A 20,557-nucleotide genomic window follows, 5' to 3' on the forward strand; every position below is an offset into this window, starting at 1 on the left:
TAATTTTTATTGGATATTAGTCATTGAGAATTTTACTTTGTTGGTAAGTAAACAAGATAAAATTCTTGTTTACTTGGATATTTTTGTATTCCTAAAAAATATTCTTAAGATTTTTTTCTGTGATGCTATTATTTGGAAATAGTTTGATACTTTCAGGTCCTGCTTTTCAGATGTGTTGGTTGAGACTAGTGGAGCATTTCATCTAGAATGAATTGTTCACTCTCAAGGGCAAAACTCTCTTTATATTCTAGTCCATACCCTGTGAATTATGAGTTTTTTTCCAATCAGGCAGATGGTAACAGGCACCATTCTCAGCCTACTGTAAACTCAAAGAAGGTTGCTCCTTCTAAACTTTTTAGGTGATTTTTTCCCCTGGCCTCAGGGAGTTTCCTCACATGAAGGAACAGATAAGTAGTCATGAATACTGAGTTCTCCCCTCTGAAGATCTCTTCTCTGTGCAGTTCTGTCCTCTCCATACTCTGTCTGTGCAACTTCTACTTTCTGGCACTCCATTCTGTGAATGCTGGCTGCCCAGTCTCCCTGGACCTCAGCTCTGTCTCTCCCAATCAGGGCCGCCATCAGGCTCTGCCTAGGTTCCCCTTCTCTGTGCCACAACCTAGAAGTAAGAAGGGACAATTAAAAGGCTCAGTTTTTTTGGTTTCCATCTCCCAGGTATCATTCTCTTTCATTGTCTGACCGTCAATATCCTCATATATTTTCTTTAGTTTATTAGTTATTTCATGAGAGAAGGTAAATTCTCTGTTACTTCATCTTGCTTGGAAGTGGAAGTCTTCCCAAATCCCATTTTAGAGTCTGCTTCCTAGGATCATCCCTATTACTAACACTGTTCCAAGCTAGTTCCCAGGCACCAGACTCTGGCACTCTGAAATTTGCATGCATGAGGTTTATTAGTGAGTATTCTCAATAACATCTGTAGGGGAAGCAGGATTGGGGAGAAGGAGAAGTTAAACTGCAACACAGTTGTAACAGAAGGCTTCATGGGTCATAAGGGAAGTTCTGGAGAGAGAAGCACCTTTCAGAGTTGCCCCATTTATATCCCCTTCTTACATAAACTAGTGGGATGCACGTAGCTCTCAGTGCAAGTATGCAACAAAGGGTGAGTGTCTCTGTCCAGAAGGGGAAACAGAACCACCCATCTGCTGCACAGATAATTGCAGCATTGTACAAAAGTAGGTTTGTTTGCATCCTGATGAAGCATTTAGTTACAGTTAGTCATTGCTTCTTCTTGAAGCAGCTTATGAAAATGGAAATTGTTTTTCAACTAATAACTTACTTCCATATCCCCCATTTTTTAAAGAATCTCTATTCAGAATTTCCTTTCACAGATCGTTAAAACTATAAATTCAATTTTGCCCAGAATAACGGGGCTTTCTGTGGCAGGGCCAGCAGGTTTCATATCTGCAGGATCCAACTTCTCCTTAACAGGTGTAGAGACTGAATATTACTGGACACAACTGAATGTCAGTTGTGATTTTTAATACCATTTTCAATGATCTGAAGTAAATATGTTTTGAACTCTGAAGTAGGCAGTGTGTAGCAGAGAATTTAGGAGCCTGCACTCTGAAACCAAAGTGTTCACCTATGCATTTTGACTCCACTCCCCCTGTGCTTTGGACTTTGGGCAAGTTGCTTTGCCTTTCTAAAGCTCATTTTCTTCTCTATAAAATGGGCAGAGTTTCATACTTCATAGGGTTGTGATCATTGAAGGTGTCAGAGGCAGAATAATGTGGTTATAAAGAGCATGGGTCTAGAGCCATGAGTTTGAATGATGCCTGATCACTTACTAACTTAATGTAACCACTCTTTGCCTATGTTCCTGTTTATAAAAGAGAGATTATAATAGCAAATCCCTAGGGTGTTTGTAAGGATTAACTGAATTAATACAGAAAAATAGCTTAGAAGAGGGTCAAGCACATAGCAAGTGCTCAACAAATGTGAGCTCTTATTATTAAGGGTTTAGGGGCTTCAAAAGTGTGAATGAATTTGGTGGAAGAAGAGTTTTTGCTTTGAGTGACCCCACAGTCTAGTAAAGGAGAAAAAACAAGGCATAAGTATTAATAAAAACAAGACAGAATACTATAGGAATTTTAAAAGATGAACAAATAAAGTTCTGTGGGAAATAAAGGAGAAGGGTGTAAATTTCCATGGAAACGTGAAAAGAACAGAACTTGAAGTGACAGTTAAATTCAACCTTACACAGAACATGTAGAATGCATACTTTCTCATTTGGCTGGTTAAATTCCAAGTAATTTTATAATTGACCCAATTGCAGAGAGGTAGCTGAGCAGCACCATATATATAATTCCCTATGGCTGTGGAATCAAGTGTCTGAAGATGCCTAGAGTTACGGATTTAAGAAACAGAAATGCTGCCACTCTGCCCACCCCTGCCACCTCCCACCCAGTTTCCTTCATCTAGGATGCCCATTGGTGGAGGGAGAAGTGGTTGCCAATTCTCACTTCCCTATTTAGGCAGATCCTCAAGCAGAGAGACTCCTGCCTGTTTTGTTTCCGCTGATATGGGGAAGTGGGTACCTCTAACCACTTCCCTAGGGAGCAGGCGCTACTGCTGCCTGAAGCCAAATATCTCTTCCCCGAAAAGGAAGTATAGATTAGAGAGAGGCCCTACTCTGGGTAGCTTGAATAAAATATAAGCCCGGTTTCTCAGTCTTTGAAAGTTGTTAAATAGCAAGAGTTTGGAAATCCCTAAGCTCAGTCCCAGGGCAATCATCTGCATGGACGGTTAGTCCAGAGAATTGGAGAGAGCACAAGCTATGGAGTGGCCAATCTTCCTCTGCCACCTACCACCTGTTCCATGTCATGCAAGTCCCATTTCCTGTCTGCATTTCAGTTCTTTACCTGTGGAATAATAACATTAGCTATAATTCTCTGCGTGCTTGGGATGTGTCAAGCATATTTGAGGTATTATTCTTCCCTTTTCACAAATAAAGAAAATGGAAGTTAAATAACTTACCCATAATTACCCAACAAGAGTCAGGATTTAAATTCAAGTTTATCTCTAAGGAGCTAGCACCCTTCCCTAAACCTTGCATGTAGTAGGTACTCAATAAATCACAGCTATTATTATTATTATTCCAAAGTGACATTGACCAGAGATATAAGAAAAATAAAAACAGCAGTAGGACCTATTGTCTTTTTTGCACTGCCACAATAAATACCCTGTTAAGCTTTGTAGCTAGAACTATCTTACAGAGGAACGGATTTGCTCTTATAATTATAGCCTGACCAGAACCTTAGCTCCAGAAAGAAGAGAAATTCCATTTATGCATGCTGCACTCTTAATATAATAAAGGAGAAAGAACAGTGGCGTAGGAATTAATAGGCAACTTATACTCGTCACATCTTTTATGATTATCTTATTCCATTCTGATGACAACCCCCTTACTTTATCCTAATTTAATAGATGTTTAAAAAGCAAGCTCTGAGTGGAGTAGTGATATGTTTGGCTTAAACTGGCAAGGCTGACTTTAATGTGTTTAGTCCAAATTCCATCAATAAATAACCCAGCAACTTTTGGCAAGACATTTTGCTTGTCTTGGCCTGGAGTTATTTGTCCATAAAATACGGGTGGGATGTAGATCTTTTGATTTCTAAGGCTTATCTTCCCTAATTGTTTTGGCATCTTGCAGCCATTAACAATGGCTGCAGGATAGCCCTTGTTCAAGAAGAAACTCACCTCTCTGTGGGGTTGGCTGCTTAAAGTTGTGCTGTTTTCAGCCAAGAGTCTTTGTATATACTTATAGCTATAAATTTGATTACTCTGACAAAATTTGGTAGTAAATAATTTTTCTCACCATTTAGTCCTCTACTTTCATTCAAGAGAGTTCTCTGGAAGTTTGAATTACGGTATAAACAAAGCAGAATCTTCATGATATGTTCGTTGTCTTTACATATATAGGAGATGTTTGCAGGGCAGTCTTGTAGTCATAACATTAACACTGCTGACTTGGAATTTATTTATTTTGAATATAGAAATACAACGAAGGGGCTGTCTATCATCTAGGTAACCCCCAATAGTAATCCAATAGTAATAAGATTGGGATAGTCTGACAAACCGTAGGCTATGCTGAGTGGAGAGCGCTGGGCATTCATTTGTCAGAGAAGTTGAAAGATTTTCTTTGCAGGAAGCTGCCTCTTGCCTGCACAGGTGGAACTGTGAGCATGTGCCCAGTCCCATGAGTGGAGGGGGTTTCTTTTATTTAAAGATACTTAACTATTTCTAGGCTCATGAAAGACACCAAACAGTAGTAGGGGTCCTAAGCCTAGGGGCTGTTTGTCAGGTATCTCTGAAGTGAGGTTATATTGAACTAACACAATATTTTGTTTTGTTTTGATGAATTTGCAAGCTCTTGCAGTCTAAGCATGACTCAGTTAAGCATAGTATCCACCACTCTGTATTTAGCTCGCCAACTTCATTCATTCACGTTGTCTGCTGCTCCTGCTCCTTGAAACCAGGTGGTCTGTCATCTCTGAAAGAGTGGCTCCTATTTGCTGTGCTTTGCATCTTATCCTCAAAACAGAACTGTGAGTTAGGTATTAGCATCTCCTATTTATAAGTGAGTAAACTGAGGCTCAAAGGTAAAAACTAGCCCAAGGCAAGATAACTAACAAATATCACCACTGATGACTGAGCCTTAAGCCTGCGCCCTAACAAGTTTCATTTTACATGGTTCTGTCTGTGTCATCTGGCCCCTGGACCTTTTCTGGAAAGTCTATAAAGGACCACTCGAGCCCATGACTTGGACTCACTCTTTCATTCGAACAACAAGACACCTTATTGGTTTTATTACAGATATCATCATCACCTAGCCCTCAGCGACTCAAGGTGTCATTATTTTGCCTTCCTTACACCCACTGTGTTAATTTCTGGACCCCAGGTTTTCAAGCCATCGACAATTTCAGTGTGTCTATAATGTCTCCTTAGTAATTATGGAAGGAACTTGTTATTTTTAGCCAAGAGAATACCTGGGGTGGTACTAGGATAATATCTACGTTCAGATAGCTGAATATTCAAGAGTCGATATATGTCCATGGTTCCGAAGGGCAAAGCCAGGCAGAGTAGGTCCTGCAGAAGAATGCCAATTAATCAGGGCTGCCCAGTAATCCTAATGTCAAACCCATGCCCCAGAACCTCGATTTCTCCCCAGACACCAACTCCAAGATCCTTCACGGGCATGTGGGATTTGAGTTTAGGCGCTTGCGTCCCTCTGCAGCCACAGGCCGCAGAGCCCGCCCCCAGGGACCCGCCCCCGCCCTCCGGGACCCTGGACGCGGGACGCCGTCTCCTGGCAACGCAGACGCGGAGCCTGAGCGCGCCCGCAGGCTCTTTGCTCAGAGCTCAGCCCTACATAGATCGGCTTCTGCCATGGCCTCCAAACAAACCAAAAAGAAAGAGGTGCATCGTATCAACTCGGCGCACGGATCGGATAAATCAAAAGAGTAAGGGACCTCTGCCTGTCCGTCCCTCCCCTAGCCTAGCCCCTCGGCATCACCACTAGTTCTGGGGCTACCTCCCTGTAGCAAACTGTGCCAGGGCAGAAGTTTAGTGGCCTCCTCGCAGCTTGTCTTCTCTGGTAAACCAGATCCTGGAGGTGCTCGCTCTCATCCTTCTCTCTCGCCTGTCTTGACTCACTTCCTTTCCCAGAGCCCCTGATTTTCTTGCTTTGGGTGTTCGGCTCCCATGAGTGAATCTGCCACCCCTCCTCTTCTTCATAGCCCTCTCAGGCAGTTAGAAAGGCCATAGCTTTCCTAAGAAAGAGGCATATCTCAAATACTTCTGGTTAAAGCCACATCTGCTTGGCCCCGGAAATGATACAGACAGCGAAGGACAGACAGACATGGACACATTTCACCTTAATGGTGATTTGCTAGTTTGCATCTGCCCAGTCGTTGGCTATAGTCAGACATAAAGTGGCTTCAAAACCTTAAAACAGTATAAATGTATAGTTCATGTTACTAACATTTACTCTGAGAAAGTAAACAGACCCTCGCTCATGGAATTTTTATGGTGCCTTTGTCCTGGGCTGGTGTTAGTGTTGTGTCTTAGGATGTACTTCCCCATGATTACTATTTTCTTTGGTCTGTTTCCCTAGAGATATCCAGTTATCCACAGCATAGGATTGGGGCTGTTTGAACTTACACCATTTCTAACGTTCATTCCCACTGTGAAAGAATCCCAGCTGCCAGCCTTGCTTCAGTGGGATCATTCATGTTCTTCATGCTCTGCCTGATGGGGAGGGCGATGCAATCAATCATTTCAAATTGAATTCTTACATCCTTGATGCCTGTTTCTCCATTTCCTTCCCTGGCTGAAGATTCCACATTGGACTGATCTGTATGATTCACTGATCCCTAGGATGTAAACTCTTTTTCTTTGTGAATTCTTCTCCCAGACTCATTCCCATGTCTGTGAATCTCTAGTCCCTTAGTTCTAACCTGTCTCACAAGAAGGTTTCCAGTTACCTGGCAGATAATCCATTCCTTTTACTCGCTTAAATTTTAGATATTACATATGTAATTTTAATAGGATTGCTTTTCTTCTGTGTACCAAAGTCAGGTCTTTTCAGCGTTGTTTAATGGCTTCCATTCTTCTAGGTCCAAGGCCGAGGAGGCCCTTCAGAATCAGGCCTCTATTACTTCTCTAACATTACCTTCCACTAGCCTTCTCTCCACTCCCTGAATCATCTCAGGATTGTTCCCACCACAGGGCCTTTGCACTTGCTGTTTCCCCTATTGGAAAGCTTTTCTGCTCAAATATCCATATGGTTTTCCCTCTCCCTTCCTTCAGGAGTTTACCTAAATTTCATTTTCTCCTGTTAGCTTCTTTGGCCACCTGATTTAAAATTATAACCTCTACTTCTCTGCCAAAATAAAACAAAACAAAACAAAGCTCCCCGTCTTCCTTCACTGTTTTATTTTTCTTCATTGACTTTTATTTTTTTGCTCATTTAACATGCTATATATTTCACTTTTTAAAAACTACGTTTTTTTTTTTCATTTGTCTTCCCAATAGGGAAGGCAGGGATTTTCCTTTTCTATTTTACATACTGTTGAATTCTTAGTACTTAGAGTAGTTCCAATGCCATACAGAGTAGGCACTCAAAAGTGTTTAGCGAATGAATGAATGACTCTCTTAACTAGGAGATATTAAAGGATTGCAAAAGAATTTTGAATACAACCCCCCATGCACACACACACACACAAATAACTAAGTCACTGATGGTTACAAGTAATGCACATTGAAGGCTCACAACTCTTTAGGAGCTTCGGGAAAATCTTGGACTTTAATGAGTTTATATCCTGAAAGAGATGTGACTGTTAACTCCCATAAAGAAACTTATCAAACCAGACACCATAAAACACATTACTTGCCCTCATCTTGTGATGGTTGTATTACACAATAGAAACTAGATCCCCACTGGTAAGATGCAAACTCTCTTCTTACTAAGACTTCCTATTTCTTTTTGAGATGGTAATAAATGTCTAACTTTTTTTTTTCTAGAAAATATCTGAACTATATCAATAAAAATGTATGCATACATTTATGAAAATAGAAGAGGAAGGACAAAGAGTTATTTTTAAAAAGCTAAGATTTGTTAGAGACTATTGAGCATCAAACACCAAATCATTAGATTTTTCTGCAGCATTAAATGATTGGATGTTAAGTTCATTATAAATCAAGTCTATCCTCTAAGTTTAACTAAAGAACTAATCACAGAAACTAAGCTAACCCGTAGATGTAGGACAAAGTGTTACTCAGTATGAGGCATAGGGATCAAAGTCTAGCAAGGCCCTAGTATGATTGTTATTTAAAATACACTGGGAGATTTAGAGTAAGTTTTTATGTCATTTTACCACACCTTGTGTTTACATATCCAATAAATGCGACCAGCTCTAACATGGTCCTGGATACAGAAATAAAAGAAAAAGTCTTCAGAACCTTGAAAATGGCTATGCAATAGAATCTTACCGTCCTAGAGATACCATCTCTGACATCTCTCTTTTGCCCTAAAAGTATGTGTCAGACTGGGAATAAGTGCCATGTTTGGCTTTTGCCTCATATGGCAACTAGCACATAAAAAAAGTAACCATGAGTTTATTAAATGAGCCCATAGTTTTGTTATCCACCTTGGTTTTCATTCCTTCTGAATTTGATTGAAGCCCAATTCTCCTTCTCTTTCCTATTTGATCTGCTATTGGCAAAGTTCAAAAACTGAGATGTTACAACTGATTACGGTAGAATCATCTGTGTTCATATTCATAAGTAAATATAACTTTGAATCACCAAGAAAAACTATTCCTGGTAACTAAGCTGTAAGTTTTTACATTAGATTGAACAATTTCTATTTTATCTATTTCCCAGTTCTCTGTATCAGCCAGTATGAAATCACTATTCTAGGGTTCACTCTGGCATCAATTTTTTGACAATGGACAAGTCATTTTCTATTCTGACATTTAGTTTTCACTTCTTTAAAGGGAGGGTCCTTTAATTAAAATTGCTCTTACCTCAGCATGTCCTGTTCTCCCTTCCCTGCTTTATGTATTCCTCCAGTTCTAAATTCCATGATTCTATCAGATATATTTTTTCACTTCACTGGGTCCATAATAAGTGAGGGGATTTTGTTATAGTAAAATGTTTAAAACCACGATTTAACTGATCGTTCTGTTATCATCTTTTAACATAACAATTTTTAACATAAGATAACTTTAACATAACATCACAACTGTCACAGATTATAGCTCGTTGTCAGTATCTTAGTTTGAGCTGCTGTAACAGAATACCATAGACTGGGTAGCTTAAACAACAAACATTTGTTTCTCACAGTTCTGGAGGCTAGAAGTCAACAAGCAGGGTGCCAGCATGGTCAGGTTCGGGGAAGGCTCTCTACTTCAGGGGTCCTCACCTGCTGGGGCTGCGGACCAGTACCAGTTCATGACCTGTAAGAACCTGGGCTGCGCAGCAGGAGGTGAGAGGCAGGGGAGTCAACATTTCCGCCTGAGCTCCCCATCCTGTCAGATTAGCAGTGGCATTAAATTCTCATAGGAGCTCAAATGCTATTGTAAACTGTGCATACAAGGGATCTAGGTTGTATGATCTTTACAAGAATCTAATGCATCCCCCTATCCACCCATGGAAATATTGTCTTCCACGAAACTGGTCCCTGGTGCCAAAAAGGTTGGGGATGGCTGCTCTACTTAATTCACAGATATCCATCTTTTTGTATCCTCATATGCTAGAGAGAAAAGCCTAGTTAGTTCTTTTACTTTTCTTATGAGGGCAATAATCCCATCATGAGGTCCCACCCTCATAACCTAATTACCTCCCAAGGGCCCCATGTCCTAATACCAATCCATTGAGAATTAAAATTTTAAGATATGTATTTTGGGAGAGGAGACACAGATATGCAATCTGTAATATAAACTAATAACAATTAGCAATTATAAACAAATTTAAATTAATTGATCAATCTAATTGATTTGAAAACTAATAGGTGCTACAAAGATTCATTCACCAATTAGATGCCACTGGAAGGATTTTTAGTGATATCAAGACAAAAATTTGATCTTCTTGGAAGTACTAAATATAATTCTTTGTGTATATCATAGACAAGACAACAGAGACAAAAGAAGTCATGCAGTTTAAGTATTGACAGTATTAATGCATACATGTTATACACTAAAATACTTGGAACCTTAATGGGAAGTTTGAGATAGGGACACAATTGGATGTTTATACTCATAAAATTTTTTTCACTTCCAAGGACATTCAAACCAAGATTGAAAAACAGGTAATCTGTTAAACTAACAGGAACCATATAGCCTTGTAGATTTGTAATTATAAAATAATATTAAGCCTCTTTCAAAAACAGAATGAAATACATTTCATAATTTTCAAGTTAATCTAACTTATGACTAAAATGAACATCTAAATTTTACAGAATTTTCAAAAATGATCAACATGTCTCTCTATATGAAATTTGAAAATAATAGTATTACAAAAGCTGAATTCAAGATTTAATACAATGAAAACAACATAAAATAGAGGAATAAATATCTTGCTGTGTATTAGATTAAGTGAATTCTTTCTTGGTTGTCTGAGGCCCAAGAAAGAGATGATCCAATGAAACTATGCAACAGAGGTTGGTAAGTAATATGTTCCTCTACCTGCAGCATTCAGAAAAGAAACCTCCCCAGAGTCAGCAGGACACATTAGGGAGGTGCTCTCTGTAACCCCAGGTCCAGTTCACATAGCTCACACCAGAAGGCAGAGGTAAAAGGTGAAACTGTCAACAACCCAGGGGTCAACTGAGTCTTGTGATTTCCCCAGGTGACCTGTGTGGAGCTCAAGAACTATAGTCAATTAACAAACTTAAAAGGTCGGTTGGAGCAAGCATCCCCCAAAGTTCTACAATGTGTCCGAGGACTTTGATTGTACATTGTTCTTTTTTTAATAGTCATTCCAAATATCGTGCGATGCATTGTTACAGGAAGTCCTTTGCCCTCCTAAAAGCAATCCCACTTCTCTCTAAGGAGAATGGCCCAGTCCTCTCCCAAGTCCACACAGGGGAGGTGATAGGATTGCTTTCGTATAAATTATGTAATGCAAAATTTTAAAAATCTTCATCGTAATACTTTTGTATTTTGTTTTATTTTGAATGATCAGCCTTTGTGGCCCCCCTTTTTTGTCCCCCAACTTGAGCTGTATGAAGGCTTTTGGTCTCCCTGGGAGTGGGTGGAGGCAGCCAGGGCCTACCTGTACACTGACTTTAGACCAGTTGAATAAAAGTGCACCTTAAAAATGAAAAAAAAAAAAAAAGATCAACTTCAGTGACAGAAACTTTCCCAGAGGATAGCTTATTCTCTATGCTTATTTCCCAATTATTTATTGAGAATTGTCCATGCTGAAGTCACTGGTAGGCCCTAGATAATAAGGAATTCTGAAACATGATGCTTTCTGTCAAGGGATTTATACTCTGGGGCCAGGGAAGGGAGGATTTGTATAGAAGTAACTAGGAAATATAGAGTAATGCCACATTTAACAGGAGAAACTTGTTGGAAGTCGTAGAAGGAATCATGCGTTGGTGTGGGGGTAAAGCAGACAAATCATGAGACTCCTAAAATGAGGGCTGTAGGAGTTAGAGGAGAGGAAGAACACTTCCAACTGGGGCTGGTTTTTCATTGCCTCTGTCTAATAGCCACTATTCAATTTCAAAAGGCACAGGTTAGTGGGGCGGTTAGTGCAGGCAACAGGAATGTGGGGCACAGGTCATCCAAGTTGAATCATAAAGCATCTAAGATGAGTATCCAGCAGAATGAAAGGGATAGATTAAGGAATTCAAACTATATGTAGTGGGGAAAAACAAATGGTTTCAAATATCAAAATGGTGATTTATGATGTATAATTTGACAATTGCATGGAATTTTTGCTGGATTAGGAATCAAGGTAGCAAGAAATATTGATGGTCTGAGATAATGGGAGAATGCGTGATTCTTGGTCATCCTGATGACAGTGAGGAACATATTAAAAGCTATGTGAATGTGCACTGTGCACAGCAGATCTGTAAGGTGACTGTGGTTAAAGACTATGCAAGCCAAATTTCCAGTCTCCAGTTGCAGTTTTAATATACGATGATGACGTCCAGACCAGGATGCCATCCTGTCTGAAAAAGAAAATAAAAAATGTGTAAATAAGATTCAGTGACAGATTTCTGAATGCCTCGCCTTATTTATTTTGCATTCTCTCCAGGGCCTGAATATATATTTTATATTATATATTTCATAAATGCATGTGTAATTTAATTGAGTTGAACAGCAAACTCAGTGCAGGAGCTAAACCATAAACTCCGTGACTCAGAACCAGACAGAAACTGGGAGAGCCCAGAGGGAAAAGCCCCGTCATAGTCATCTGCAGCACCCAGGACAACACTTGACACAGATTTGGACATTTTATGAATGTCAGTTTTATGTTTTTAAGTGTAAAAAATGCAGCAAAATTCCATGTTTAATGAGGATACCCCTTTATTTTTCATAGGGCCTTTAGTTCTCCCTTTGAAATAGTCTCAATCTGAGCACTTGGTTGGTTCTATGCCTTTGCTATTGTGAATAATGCTACAATGAATATACACATGCATGTGTCTTTATGGTAGAATGACTTATATTCCTTTGAGTATATACCCAGGAAAGGGATTTCTGGGTCAAATGGTGGTCCTGTTTAGTAACTTGGCACAATTTAAGAATTATCTCTGGTAATGAAATCGTTTTTTAATCACCCAATTGGTAGTATTGAGGGAGAAACAATTCTAGGTTTACTCTGTGGAATTATTATAGAGGTAGAAATTAGACTGAAAAGACATAAATTAACAAACTCATGGAATTGGTACTTTATTGTTACCTAAAAACATAATCAATTTTATTCTTTGAAACTAATAACACTGTTGTTAATACTTCTAGATTAGTGGTCCCCAACCTTTTTGGCACCAGCGACCAGGATCGGTTTTGTGGAAGACGATTTTCCACCAAGGGAGGTGGGCAGGGGGATGCAATATTTCTCATAAAGAGTGCACAACCTGATAGTTTCACCTAAGGAGTGCACAACCTAGATCCCTCACATGCGCAGTTCACAGTAGGGTTTGTGCTCCTATGAGAATGTAATCTGTTTGCTGATCTGACAGGAGGCAGAGCTCAGGAGGTAGTGCATGCTTGCCCATCACTCACTTCCTGCTGTACAGCCCAGTTCCTAACAGTCCATGGACCTGTACTGGTACTGCAGCAACCTAGGGGTTGGGGAACCTTGTTCCAGATGAGCAAAATTATAGTAGCTTAATCAAAAGTGGTTGTGTAAAGATTTTAATTGACTTTAATATTACTTTGACATTTCTAGCTCACAAATTATTTAAATCAAGGAATTTGTATAATATAAAAGATTGGAAAGAAACATTACTAATCTTTCTTATTTTCAACCTTGATAATGAATATATGCATATGTTGTCATGACATGGTACACAAGTGGCCAACAAAGTGCTTTGAAATTTTATTTCAACATTCCTTCCCAGGTGGCCGCAAGCTAATTAATTACATGTTCTAAGGCTGTGGCCGTGCTAATTTGTATGGCTGAATTAACACATAGTACATTTTTAAAGTAAATAAGCATATATCTGTTTTTTCTTTTCTTATTTTTTGGGGTCTCTTTTTTAGTTGGTGGTGGTGTCAAAATGAAGGCCATAATCCAAATATTTTGTAATTATTTTATTCCATCTTTCTGCCCTGGTGATATTAATACATTAAATATCAGAATTTAATACATTACTTCAGTTGCATTCTCAGAAGATTAATATGCCCATTCTACCTCTGTTTCCTCACCTCACCATCTCCTGTCCAGCATACTTCTGGACTGATCTGCCCACAATTGCTTGCTTTCCGGAGATTCTCAGAGGCCGGGGTCAACCCAAAGCTATTGCTCAGCTTCTCATCAAAGTTTCTGCACATTTGTTTCTGAATGGTACTACTCAGAAACTATTATGTGTGTGTGTGTGTGTGTGTGTGTGTGTGTGTGTGTAGAGGTGTGTAGAGTTATACTCAGGGAGCTATCTACTAAATCCAAGGGGATGATACGTATCCAGGTGAATTATTAAATTAATAAAAAAGCTACAGTTTATTAAAACCTTATGGATAGGCTGGGCACGGTGGCTCACACCTGTAATCCCAGCACTTTGGGAGGCTGAGCCGGGTGGATCATGAGATTAAGAGATTGAGACCATCCTGATCAACATGATGAAACCTGATCTCTACTAAAAATACAAAAATTAGCTGGGTGTGGTGGGAACACGCCTGTAGTCCCAGCTACTTGGGAGGGTGAGTCAGGAGAATCACTTGAATTGGGGAGGCGGAGGTTACAGTAAGCTGAGACCGTGCCATTATACTCCAGCCTGTTGACAGAGTGAGACTCTGTCTCAAAAAAACAAAACAAAACAAACAAAAAACCTTATGGATATACAGGCAAAGGGACAGAAAGTAGGAAGAACTGAAAACTATTATGCCTGCTTTTGTCCCAGGTATGAACCAGAAATACCTGGGAAAAACCAGAGTTTAATCAGGTAAGGTTAAGGTCAAGGGTGAAGGCTGTCCTGTACAAATTGCCAATGGGGCCCTTTCAGCATACTGAAAAATGCAAATTAATTAATTAGAAATTTGAGACAAAGCCTCGTCTTTGCTCTACCTTGAGTCAGGGTCTTAAGATGAATTTGGAACTACTTTGTACCACAAAGAGGTTATGAGCAAAATGGTTGGCAGTTCCTTTTTTTGTTGTTTATTTACTTTTCCCTTCCAAATTTAGTTTCAGTGGTACATGTGCAGGTTTCTTATATGGGTAAATTTCATGGAGTTTGGTGTACAAATTATTTCATTAACAAGGTCCTCAGTACAGCATCAGATAGGTAGTTTTTCCATCCTCATCCTCCCCCAACCTCCACCCTCAAGTAGGCCCTGGTATCTATTGTTCCCTTATTTGTGTTCTATGTGCTCAGTATTTAGCTACTATTTATAAGTGAGAACATGTAGTATTCAGTTTTCTGTTCTTGTGTTAATTCGCTTAGGATAATGGCATCCAGTTCCATCCATGTTGTGGCAAAGGACATAGTTTCATTTTTTATGGCTGCATAGTATTCCGTGGTGTATATGTACTACATTTCCTTTATCCATCCCACCATTGATGGGCATCTTGGTTGATTCTATGCCTTTGCTATTGTGAATAGTGCTACAATGAATATACACATGCATGTGTCTTTATGGTAGAATGACTAATATTCCTTTGGGTATATACCCAGGAAAGGGATTTCTGGGTCAAATGGTGGTCCTATTTTAAGTTCTTTGAGAAATCTCCAAATTGCTTTCTTGGAAATGGCTGAACCAATTTACATACCCACCACCAATGTATAACCATCCTCTTTTCTCTAAACCTCACCTGCATCTGTTATTTTTTGACTTTTTATAATATCCATTCTTAATGGTGTGAGATGGTATTTCACTGTGGTTTTGATTGGTATTTCTCTGATGATTAGTGATGTTGAATATTTTTTCATATGCTTGTTGGCTGTCTGTTTATGTCCTTTGTCCATTTTAAGTGGGGTTGCATGTTTTTTGCTTGTTGATTTAAGTTCCTTATAGATTCTAGATATTAAACTATTGTCAGATGCATAGTCTGCAAATATTTTCTTCAATTCTGTAGGCTGTTCATTTACTTTGTTGATAGTTTATTTTGCTGTGGAGAAGCTCTTTAGTTTAATTAAGTCCCACTAGTCAATTTTTGTTTTTGTTGCAATTGCTTTTGGAGCCTTCATCATAAAATATTTTCCAGGGCCTATGTCCAGAATGGTATCTCCTAGGTTTTCTTCTAGGGTGTTTTTTAAAATAGTTTTACATTTTCTACATAAGTCTTTAATTCATCTTCAATTGCTTTATGTATATGGTGAAAGGAAGGGGTCCAGTTTCAATCTTCTATATATGGCTGGCCAGTTATCCCAGTACCATTTATTGAATAGAAACTCCTTTCCACATTGCTTGTTATTGTTGACTTTGTTGGAGATCAGATGGTTGTAGGTAGGTAGCTTTATTTCCATGTTCTGTAACCTGTTCCATTGGTCTGTGTGTCTGTTTTTGAATCAGTATCATGCTGCTTCAGTCACTGTAGCCTTGTAGTATAGTTTGAAGCTGGCAAACATGATGCCTCCGGCTTTGTTCTTTTTGCATAGGATTGTCTTGGCTATTTGGGCTCTTTTTTGGTTCCACATGAATTTTACGATTTTTTTTCCAATTCTGTGTAAAATGACATTGGTATATTGATAGGAACAGCATTAAATCTCTAAATTGCTTTGGGCAGCACGGTCATTTTAACAATATTGATTTTTCCTATCCATGAGCATGGAATGTTTTTCCATTTATTTGTGTCATCTCTGATTTCTTTAAGCAATGTTTTGTAATCCTTGATGTAAAGTTCTGTCATCTCCTTGGTTAGCTGACCTAGGTATTCCATTCTTTTGTAGCTATTGTGAATGGGATTGCATTTTTAATTTGGATCTCAGCTTGGATGTTTTTGGTGTGTGGAAATGCTACTGATTTTTGTAAATTGGCTTTGTATCCTGAAAGTTTGATGAAGTTATCAGGTTTAAGAGCCATTGGGCTGAGACTTTAGAGTTTACTATGTATAGAATCATATAGTCTACAAAGAGAGATAGTTTGACTTCCTCTATTCCTATTTGTATGCCTTTTATTTATTTTTCTTGCCTGATTGCTCTGGCTAGGACTTCCAGAGCTATTTGGAATAGGAGTGGTGACAGTAGGCATCCTTTTCATGTTCTGATTCTCAAGGGGAATGCTTCCAACTTTTGCCCATTCAGTATAATGCTGGCTGTAGTTTTTCATAAATGGTTCTCATTATTTTGATGTATGCTCCTTAAATGCCTAGTTTGTTCAGTTTTTAATGTGAAGGGGTAACAGATTTTATCAAAAGCCTTTGTTTAGTATATTGAGATGATCATGTGGTTTTGTTTTCAGTTCTGCTTATGTGATGAATAATGTTTATTGATTTGCTTTTGTTGAACCAACCTTGCATCCCATGAATAATGCCTACTTGATTGTGGTTAATTAGCATTTTGATGTGCTGCTGGATTTGGTTTGTTAGTATTTTGTTGAGGATTTTAGCCTCTGTGTCCATCAAGTATATTGTCCTGAAGGTTTTGTTTTGGGATTTTTTACATTGTGTCTCTACCAGGATTTGGTATCAGAATGATGCTGGCCTCATAGAATGAGATAGGGAGGAGTCCATCCTCCTTGATGTGTTGGAATTGTTTCAGTAGGATTGGTACCAGCTCTTCTTTGTATGTCTGGTAGAATTCTGCAGTGAATCCATCTGGTCCAGAGTTTTTTCTGGTTGGTAGGTTTTTTTTTATTACTGATTCAATTTTGGAACATGTCATCGGTATTTTCAGGATTTCAGTTTCTTCCTGGTTCAAACTTGGTAGGTTGTGTGTTTCCAGGAATTTATCCATTTCTTCTAGGATTTTTAGTTTGTTTGCATAGAGCCGTTTGTAATAGTCTCTGAGGTTTTGTGTTTTTTTTTTTTTTTGTATTTCTGCGGAGCCAGTGGTAATGTATTTTTTTATTATTATTATTAATGTAGCTAACAGTCTATCAGTCTTATTTATTTTTTCTAACAAAAAGAACTTTTGGTTTTGTTGATCTTTTGTATGGTTTTTTGTGTTTCTGTTTCTTCCAGCACATCTCTAACTTTGGTTATTTCTTCCCCCTTCTAGCTTTGTGGTTGGTTTGCTATTGTTTTTCTGGTTCCTCTTGTTGTGATGTTAGATTGCTAATGTGAGAAGCATCTAACTTTTTGACGTGGGCATTTAGCAATATAAAATTCCCTTTTAACACTGCTTTAGCAGTGTCCCAGAGAGTCTTATATGCTGTATCTTTGTTTTCATTAGTTTCAAAGAATTTCTTGGTTTCTGCCTTAATTTCATTGCTTACCCAAACGTCATTTCAGGAGCATGTTGTTTAATTTCCACTTAATTATATGATTTTTAGAGATCTTGGTTTTGATTACTTCTTATAATGCTGTGGTCCAAGAGTGGTTGGTATGATTTCAAAATTTTTTCAATTTGTTGAGAATTGCTTTGTTGTCGAAGACATGGTTGATTTTACAGTATGTGCCATGTGAAAATGTGAAAAATGTATATTCTGCTTTTATTGGGTGAAGTGTTCTCTAGATGTCTGTCAGGTCAATTTGGTCATGTGTTGAGTTTAGATCCTGAATATCTTTTTAAATTTTCTGCCTTGATGATCTGTCTAATACTGTCAGTGGGGTGTCAAGGTCTCCCAGTATTATTGTGTGGTTATCTAAGTCTCTTCATAGTTCTCTAGGAACTTGTTTGATGAATCTGGGTGCCCCAGTTTTGGATGCATATATATATATATATTTAGGATAGTTAAGTCTTCTTTCTGAACTGAATCCTTTATCATTACTTAATGGTCTTCCTTGTCTCTTTTGATCGTTGTTGGCTTAAAGTCCATTTTGTCTGAAATAAGAATAGCAACTTTTGCTCTTTTTTGTTTTCTATTTGCTTAATAGATCTTTCTCCATCCCTTTACTTTGAGCATATGGTTGTCATTGCATGTGATATGGGTCTCCTGAAGATAGCATGAGACTATCTTGAGTCTTGCTTCTTTATCCAACTTACCACTCTGTGCCTTTTAAGTGGGATGTTTAGCCCATATACATTCAGGGTTAATAATGTGTGGATTTGATTCTGTCATCAGATTGTTAGTTGGTTGTTATGTACACTTGTCTGTGTAGTTGATTTACAGTATCAATGGTAGACTTTATTGTGTAGTTTATTTATAGTGTCAATTCCATAGTTGATTTATAGTGTCAATGTAGGTGATTTATAGTGTCAATATTCTTTATTGTCTTTTTGTGGTGGCCAGCAACAGTCTTTCATTTCCATATTTAGCACTCCCTTAAGGAGCTCTTTTAAAGGAGGTCTGGTGGTAATGAATTCCCTTAGCATATGCTTGTTTGAAAAGGATTTTATTTCTACTTCAGTTATGAAGCTTAGTTTGGCTGGATATGAAATTCTTGGTTGGAATTTCTTTTCTTTAAGGATCTTGAACATAGGCCTCCAATTTCTTCTGGTTATAGGGTTTCTCCTGAAAGATCTGCTGTTAGACTGATGGGATTCCCTTTTGGCAGTGAATCTATCTGGGCCAGAGCCTTTTCTGGTTGGTAGATTTTTTATTATTTAGGGGTAGGTGACCTGCCCCTTCTCTCTAGCTGCCTTTAATATTTCTTTCATTTGCATTAACCTTGGAGAATTTGATGACTATATATCTTGGGGATGGTCATCTTGTATAGTATCTCTCAGGGGTTCTCTGAATTTCCTGAATTTGAATGTCAACCTCTTTATTGAGATTGAGGAAATTTTCATGGACAATGTCCTCAAACTCTGAGTTCATTTCTTTATCCTTGTCTATTCTGCTGTTAATATTACTAATTGTGTTATGAAATTCTTGTAGTGAATTTTTCAGCTCTATCAGATGAGTTTGGTTTTTCCTTAAAATGGCTATTTCATTTTTCAGCTCTCGAATCATTTTACTGGATTCCTTAAATTTGTCGGATTGGTTTTCAAATGTCTCCTGAATCTCCGCAATCTATGTTACCATCCAGATTCTGAATTCTATGTCTGTCATTTCAGTCATTTGAGTCTGGTTGAGAACCATTGCTGGGGAGCTAGTATGGTCATTTGGAGGTAAGAAGACACTTTGGCTTTTATAATTGCTACAGTTCCTGGGCTGGTTCTTTCTCATCTGTGTGGGCTACTATTCCTTTAATCATTGAAGTTGTTGTCATTTGGATGGGGCACTTTTCTTTTATATTCTTTGATGCCCTTGAGGGTTTGACCATGGTATAAGTTGAGTTTAGTCAACTGGCTTCATTTCTGGATGATTTCAGGGGCACATGGCTAAGCTCAGCACTCCTGGGCTGTATGCTGTAACCCTGGGTGGCTGGGACCAGGCCTGTGATTTTGTTCTCTGGTTCCTTGAGGTTAAGCACCTGCTGCATTGGAGGGGCCAAGATATTCCCAGTCAGCTGGCAACAACACTGCAATGGGGGGTGGTTCACAGTAAAAGCATTTCATTGTGGTGGTGTCACAGGGAGGTCTGCTCATAAATGTGCACTGGTGGTAAGTTGTCAGGGTCCACATGCATGTGCCCACACTGCTGGTTGCAGGATGGCAGGATCCATTCACACATGCACGCTGGCAGGACAGACCAGTGGTGGGGTGATGGGGTCTGCATGTGTGCTCATGCAGTGCTGGCAGTAGGATGGCAGGGTAGAAAGGTCCACATACACCCACATATGCAAGCACATTGGTATGACAGTCAAGGGAGGCTGCAGGTGAGTGCATGCAGGCCAAGTTGTGTTGCGAGGGTTGTGGGCAGGCACATGCTGGTGGGGGCCCATCTGTAGAAGCTCTCTGATGGTTAGACAGGGTCTTTTGGTGAACGAGCTATGGAAGTGGTCACTAGGAAGCACCCCAGTTGAGCATGTGAGGCTGTGCTGCAAGCAGGTGAGGTCAGGCAGGGACTCTTGGAAAGACTGGTAGACAGGGAGGTGCTCAGATTAGATTGTTCCCATTCCATGGATAACATAACCTTGTTCTATTCAGGTTCAGCTGTCAACAAAGGCCAAAACCACCTAGAGGAGCATGGGAAGCCTTGAAGGCTGGGCTCCGCTGCAGCCATTCCTGTGCCAAATTTTCTGGGCTCCTGACAGGCTGAAGTCCTGTCCTTGCTGCCTCTCCAAGAAGCTCTCCATGCAAGCTCAAATGTCTGTGGGCATCGTGGGGTCTCCTGCAGCTGGGATTCTGAAAGTTCATGGCAAGAGTGGACCACTCCATGCCTATTTATCTCACTGCTTCCCCCAGGAGCTGCTCAGGGCCAGAAAGGAGTCCTGGTGTTCG

The 20,557-nt window shown here is 39.2% G+C and overlaps 1 protein-coding gene across 1 annotated transcript in view; it reads left to right on the forward strand.

Moving 5' to 3' along the window:
• Positions 1 to 5,327: 5,327 nt before the first annotated feature.
• Positions 5,328 to 20,557, forward strand: part of ADGB (androglobin) — a 203,556-nt gene continuing 188,326 nt past the window's right edge. The window contains exon 1 of the mRNA XM_002817462.5: positions 5,328 to 5,480. Within this exon, the coding sequence (XP_002817508.5) occupies positions 5,407 to 5,480 (74 nt within the window). The 5' untranslated portion in view covers positions 5,328 to 5,406. The remainder of the gene's footprint in view (positions 5,481 to 20,557) is intronic.

Source organism: Pongo abelii, chromosome 5, assembly GCF_028885655.2.
Source record: "Pongo abelii isolate AG06213 chromosome 5, NHGRI_mPonAbe1-v2.0_pri, whole genome shotgun sequence".
Classification (NCBI taxonomy): Eukaryota; Metazoa; Chordata; class Mammalia; order Primates; family Hominidae; genus Pongo; species Pongo abelii.